We start from the raw sequence: 7340 nt of genomic DNA, 5'->3' as shown, positions 1-7340 counted from the left end.
TTTATTTTTATTAGAAATGGGATTTCTCCATGTTGGTCAGGCTGGTCTCGAACTCCCAACTTCAGGTGATCCACCCACCTCGGCCTCCCAAAGTGCTGGGATTACAGGCATGAGCTACCACGCCCCGACAAATTAAGGCTATTTTCTTACCTTTCTTATGACACAAGGTAAAGGACTCAGAAGTCCTTCTTAATATCTCATAATGTTTCAATATTCTATGGCATTCTGACACAAGTTAAAATGTTACTATATCCAATATTAATACTTTGATACTAAGGAAAAGTTAGTTATAAACATGTATTTTCTCAAAAGAAGTAATATACAAAGCACCTGGAATACTCAAGTCATGACTACATGACTAAACAGCAAAAAAAGAAAGTAAAGAAAATTTAAACAGAACTAACCTAGCTATTAAAGAAACAGAAAATGGTCCTCTCAGCTTGCTCAGTGCTTACACCTGACATATGCCTACTAAGTGACAGAGAAGGAAAGCTCTTTATAAAGGCCCTTTCTCTGCACTGTGGGTAAGTCATCCATGTAATTGGTTGTGTAAAAAATTGTTATCTGGTAACTGACATTCTGTAACAAATCCTCTCCAGGATAAAGTCATAGTGACCACCCACTTTCCCATTACCCGCAAGACTGTGCTATGAAAAGACCATCCTGGATGAGTGAGAACATTTTAGGCAGTAGAAAAGTACAATGGCAGCTTTCTCCAACTGTGGGTGTGTGCTGCTGAGGTGCACCGCAGGACAAGCAAGCATGGAGTAAACATGGTCTACCTTTCATAATGACGATTTTACTTGAGGATTAAGACTCTTTAAAAAAAAAAAAAAAAAAAAAAAAAGCTTAGATTTGCAAGCCCGTTCTCTTTGAATTCAGTCCAATTTTCCCAAATCATCACATTGTATTTGCATCTGGTCCAAATCCATTGGCCAAAAGAAAGAAATTGTTTTCTTAATGGTATACAACTAAAACACCATTTTATGTGACCACAACTAAGGATATATTATAGAGTAGGATATAAAATTAACGTGAATTTTAGCACAAAACCCAAAATCTAAATGTATTACATTTACGATGGACTATTTTTAGCTATGCTCCAGGGTTGTAAGATTCACTTTCCTCTGCTATTGTTTCCGTGGAAGGAAAAGATAGAGAAGCATTGGTATAACAAAATGCCTAGGCTTTGACGTCTGGTAGATTTGGTTTAAATCCTCACCACAACATTTATTGTGTGAGCTTGAACATTTTATTTAATCTCTTTGAACATTAGTTTATCTGTCTATAAAAGAGAGGTAAAAATCTCAAAGGGTTTTTGTTAGGATTAAATGAGATAAATATGTATGTATGTTAGTAGGCTAGTCAAATCACAGAAATGATAATGTTTTCAAGAAACCTGTGCAGCAAACTCAAACTCCTCTCACATTATCATTGCCAGGGTTCTCCTCCTGCTCTAGCTTTTGCTGATATTTCTTCTGCAGCTCCTCAAGTTGAGTCTGCAGGTCCATTACTTTTGTGGTCATTTCTTCTTCACGAGCCTTTAGGATTTAAAAAAAAAAAAAGAAGCAGCATTAATAAATGAACACATCAAAAAAGCACTATGGAGAGGCAACATGGTGTAGAGAAAACTATCTCTGTAGGGAAATAAACATTTAAGTTTCTGAGACACACACTACTGTTTTTAATTCATTATTGTGCTCTAAACACTTTCCTTCATGCCTCACTTTAAACTCCAAGTCCTTTCCAATGCTCATTATTCATAGGATATCATTTTTCTCACCCTCACTCTCTCTCTCCTCATCCCAAAAAGCTCATCAAGCTGTTTATTTCCCCTTAAACTAGGGTTCCCAGGTTTAAGGAACAATTAGGTATATAACAGAATTGTGACAGAACTACAATACATAGCCTGTGTTTTAAGATTTCAGCCTTTTCTATATTGGAATTTTATTTCTAGAAAATATTCATTAAAATAAAGTAGCAGATATTTTTATACACAACACTACCCAATCAGATGGCAATTTACAGATCACAGAAGTTACAGGGTTTTCAGTTTTCTCACCCTCTTTAGTTAGGCTGCATAAATCAACAGATGGTCCTTTGTCCTAATTTGACAAGCCTACACATCTCCTATATATCTACCCCTACCAGTGGTTCTCTGAGGTAAAATGTTCTACTAAAACCTATTTTTGAAAAAAAAATTAGTTACTGTCCAATGTGCTGGTAAGCAACGTAATGACTTCCTTTGCCCCAAACTGCAAAAAACAAACAAGGCTGAATTAGAAAGAGTAATATGTGACTTATTGATTCAATATTCCTACTTATAAAATTTGGCATATGAATTGTCCTCTCTTCTGTTTTGACTGCCCTGGTAAAAGGCTGTTTTCCATCCTTACATTCCTTCGTTTGTCTTGGTCATTGCCATGATTTATTGTACAGAGCAACCCAGACTTCTCTTCATTCTTATAAATCTTGCAATAACCTTTGTGCTAAAATAATATTTGGAATTGGAATATTGATCTTATTTGAGTAATGAGGGGAAGTGTTTGCTGAGCAAGAGACTTAACAGGAAAACAACCACAAACAGGTATCTGATTTAACAGATCCTGACTTGCCAAAACAGAAACATCATTCTCAAAACAAATGCAAACATAGGCCCTATGGCACAAAATAAGGCAATGAAGCATAGGACATTTGGAAAATCCTATTATAATTTTAAATACCACTTTTCATGAAATTTTCTTAGACTTAATTGCAAAAACAAATCCCTTTTTTCAACATAAGTATAGCAGAGATCTCTAATAGATATCCTCAGGTATCTTAGATATCTTCCCACCGAGGCACACATGAATTTGGCCTCCACCTCTAAAACACCATCAACCCAAAATTGTTGTAAATATGTCACTGCTGTCTTGGTTTGTTGACATTTCTTGTATGGCTGTGTCAATGTGGTTTAGCCTTGTTTGAAAGAATAACCTCTAGAGCTACTTGTTTAGTCAGGCTCAGTTTCTAATATGACAATTAGCTATGTTTGATATTTCCTTTGACATCTGTGGGATACTGATTTAAAGCAATCCCCCCAATAATTAGAAAAGAATCTTTGATGTGTCATTTCTAATTGAAGTAACAGTTATGTAATTTCCTTTATAAAGGCCTTCTAGTCTCCTTTTAAGATTAAAAAAAAAGTATATTGTTGCTTTGAAGTAAAACACTAAGAAAACTATGTTGAATCTTTATGTATATACATGACAGGTTATGCTTTGAAGACTAGTTATTATGCCAAAACAAAATCACTAAAATACAGTCAATGTTAAAAAGAAACCAATTTTGTAACTAATGCAGCGTTCTGTATCTAATATAGTCTCCAAGTGAGACTGCTCTGAGATTGAGATTACGCACCCTTACTTGTGAGTCTCCAACTTGTAAGTCACCATGCCCTCCTCCCAAATGAATTCCACCATGTGTCACCTCCTTCAAATTTATCAAGTGCTAGTATGTGCCAGGCACTAGGCCAGATTCTCAAGACTAGAGAAGAACAAAATCTCTTCTCTAGAGGGATGCTTATAGTCTAAGGGAGAGGACAAATTTATTAATACATTCCTACACACATAGGTGTATATGACAAAAATCACATAAGTAACAAATATAGATGAGTACCAAGGAACACAGATGCAATTAATTATATTTAAGAGGTTTCAAAAAAAATGAACAAGTGAAAAAACGACATAGAAAAGCATATCCAAAAAGCTACCATTTGAGTAGGAAAGGGGAAAAAAATAAGAATATATTTCATTTTTGCTTGTTTACATAATGAAACACTGGAGTATAAGAAACTAATGGTTGCCAGTGGAGGGAGAAGAGGGAGAGGACACAGAACACAGAGAGGAGGAATGGGTACAATTTTCATTATACATGTATGCCATCTCCAAGAATACGTTTTAATATTATTTTAATCTTTAAGCCATGTGAATACATTTGATTCCAAAATTTTTTCTAAATAAAATAAAATTAAAATTTTAATTTTTTGTTGTTGTTCTTTTGAGACAGGGTCTCACTCTGTCACCCAGGCTGGAATGCAGAGGCACGTTCACAGCTCAGTGCAGCCTTGACCTCCCAAGCTCAAGCAATCCTCCTGCCTCAGTCTCCCAAAGTGCTGGGATGACAGGTTTAAGCCACTGAGCCCAGTCACACACACCTGTCCCCCAACATTTTTTTTTTAGCCAAAAGAGAGATGGTAACGCCTGCATTATTTTATGAAGCCTGAGAATGTGATTTTAGGCACACAGAAAAGCATGTACAAAGGAAACATCTGGAGAAGAACAAGCTATGGTTGAGTCTGGCTGGAACACAGACCAAACTGGACGAGGTATCACTGTGACAATGGGAAACCACTACACATATTTAGGAGAAGTAATAAATTCACACCTTTGTTTCCAGACAGACAATAACTCTGACAGAGATGACTATGTTAGGGAAAAAAAAAAAAAACTGCAGTAAGGGAACTAGGTAGGACATTAATACAACAGATCGGGCCAGATGAAAAAACGGCAGCACAGACTGTGGTAGCAGCAGAGCTCAGAGGAGAGCAACAGGCAACATGACTCTCAGGATGTTTCAAACCATATCCTGTGAGTCCATTCTATGTCAGATAATTATGCTGGGGAGAGAAACAGATTTAATGACCAAATAGGTACATGAATATGTATGTGTATGGTGTTTAGAGACATAGGAAGTGGGAACTAAAGATGTCAAAAGTTTCCAGCTTCTTCAAATGGAAGAATGGTAAGAATGTCATTCAAAGTAGAAAAATGAAAATGTGCCTGTGTTCAAATTTGCTATTAACAAATCACAGAATTATTTTAATAGGTGACAAAAATGCAGCATTCTACAACATCATCACTGAGACAAATAACCAATCTGATAATAGCTTTTAAGGGGTAAAAAACACTACTACATAATACATACAAATCCCATATGAAATTCCAATCCCAGAAATTTCTAGATGAGAGAATCACAGAGACTATGTCTTTGAATCAAAGCAATATGGCGTTTGCTGAGAACTGCTAATAGCTCTTTTCAGTAGTATTTGCATTTAAAAAAAAATTTCTTCAGGATAAGGTATATCTGGGGATATCTGGATGGGGACTGGCTATTTAATTACAAAGTCAGTCCTAAGTCCTGGCAGCTGAAAGTCTAAAGCTGAAAGTCTACTATTCAATATGGTAGCCACTAGCTACCCTAAAACTGTGGCCAGTGAGAACCTGAAATGTTGCTATTCCAAACTGAGATGAAATGTAAAAACACAGTGAATTTCAAAGAATTTATATGTATGTATATATTTTTAATATTGACTACATGTTGAAATGATACTATTTTGGTTATATTGCATTGGTAGCATATATTATTAAAATTAAGTTCACCTGTTTCCTTTTTTTCTTAAATGTGTCTACTAGAAAACTTCAAATTACAATATGGCTCACATCTGTGGCTTTTTTTTTTTTTTTTGAGATACGGTCTCTATCACCCAGGCTGGAGTGCTGTGGCGCAATCTCAGCTCACTGCAATCTCCGCCTCCCAGGTTCAAGCGACTCTCCTGCCTCACCTTCCTGAGTAGCTGGGATTACAAGCACATGACACCACATCTGGCAAATTTTTTGTATTTTTAGTAGAGATGGGGTTTCACCACGTTGGCCAGGCTGGTCTTGAATTCCTAACTTCAGGTGATCCACCCGCCTCAGCCTCCCAAAGTGCTGGAATTACAGGCATGAGCCACCGTGCCTGGCTGGCTTGCATTATATTTCCAAAGGCAGTGCTGGTCCAAGGCACAGGAAGGGACTTGGAAAAGAGTCCATGCCAATCCCTTGCTCACCCTCCACTTACTGTCCACTTGCTCTACTACTCTAAGCCTGAAGTTTGAAGGACAATTTCATTAACTTCCCTAAAATACAGCAGATTTTTAAGGAGGAACCATGTCAAAGGGTATACAGTAACCTGTCTCTTTGTTCCCTCACCTTCTACCTAAAAGGTCTGTCATGACTCTAGAAAAGTCTACCATCTGCTACCCCACACATCCCAAGACAGAGAAATAGCTCACAAAAGGGAATTCTAGAGCTATGGCACAATTTACTCCCTGCAAATGAATCTCCCTGACTTAATTATCTATGATATATAACTGACTTCTGTAAGTTCCTTTGTTAGGAAGAAGTCTTTTTTTACAAAATGTGTAAAGCTAATGAAGAATCACTGCTCTACCACTCACTATGTAGTTTTAGCGAAATTACTTAACTATACTGAGCCGGCTTTTCCTTCTGAAAACAAAACAGAAGAAAAAAAAAAGTAGAACTAAACTAGCTTTACTGTATCTTCCAATTCCAACATTCTCTAGGCATTCAAGAAATAATACTGTTTTTTTAAACTTAGCACATATATCCTCTATGGAAGTATAAGAAAATGTGAAATTATTTAAATCTTTTCATAATGATATATAAAGCTCAAGAATTATAATAAAAGGTGGCATTTATAGGTATGTGTTATATCTTGGAATTTTAGCCATTTCAATTACATTTAAAATAATTATTAGAATCTGTTCCTGACTCAGACCTCTGCTGACATAGTCAGTTAAGGCATGATTCTTTGATTTATAAATTCTTAATCACCAAAAGATTCTCAGCATATAGTGAAATAAGGCTTAGAGTAACTACAGAATCTGTAAGCCAACCAAAAACAATTTATATTGTGTTACATTTGAAAATGTTTTCTTAGAGTCCAAAGTACTAATTAGCATTTATGATTTATCTTCATGGTGTATCTTCAGGGCTTATTTTGCTAATGGCAATGCATTAGTGGCATATTCTATGAATTGCAACATGGCATAAGTAGAGTAAGTACTTTGAAATAATCTTCCATTAAATATAAAAGATTTGGCTTACATATTCCATTTTTTCCCAGTTTTTTTCTCTTGAGACCAATACAATCTCCACATACTGGGTAGAGATAGAGTAAAGTTAATTGGCCCTCCCAGAAAGATTCCAGCTAAGTTAAGCGGCCACATTTAAATACATACTCACTACCCCATTACTTAGACTTCACTGAAGCACAAGGTCTTGATTCTTAGTCTGGTTCCCTCACAGTTCAGTCAGACTCTGTGAGGCAGATGGGAAAGAAACTATTCTTTTAGTATCTACTGTTGCTTCAATACTAGCAACAAGGGGACTGTGCTACCAGGTTAGCAGAATCTCATCAGGAAACTACAATCCTGGCAGAAATCAACTCAACTTTATAAATCTGCATATAACAGTACTAATTTGAGTAACACTGAGTCAAAAAAAAAAAAAAAAAAA

At 36.1% G+C, this 7340-nt stretch overlaps 1 protein-coding gene across 2 annotated transcripts in view; it reads right to left on the bottom strand.

Moving 5' to 3' along the window:
* GOLGA4 (golgin A4) overlaps window positions 1-7340 on the bottom strand; it is a 119677-nt gene that overhangs the window by 30467 nt on the left and 81870 nt on the right. For both annotated transcript variants that reach the window (XM_017866586.1, XM_017866582.1), the window contains one exon: window positions 1428-1541. In XM_017866586.1, the coding sequence (XP_017722075.1) occupies window positions 1428-1541 (114 nt within the window). The remainder of the gene's footprint in view (window positions 1-1427; window positions 1542-7340) is intronic.

Source organism: Rhinopithecus bieti, unplaced genomic scaffold (assembly GCF_001698545.2).
Source record: "Rhinopithecus bieti isolate Rb0 unplaced genomic scaffold, ASM169854v2 scaffold_2432, whole genome shotgun sequence".
Lineage (NCBI taxonomy): Eukaryota > Metazoa > Chordata > Mammalia > Primates > Cercopithecidae > Rhinopithecus > Rhinopithecus bieti.
This window is presented reverse-complemented; position numbering and strand designations above follow the sequence as displayed.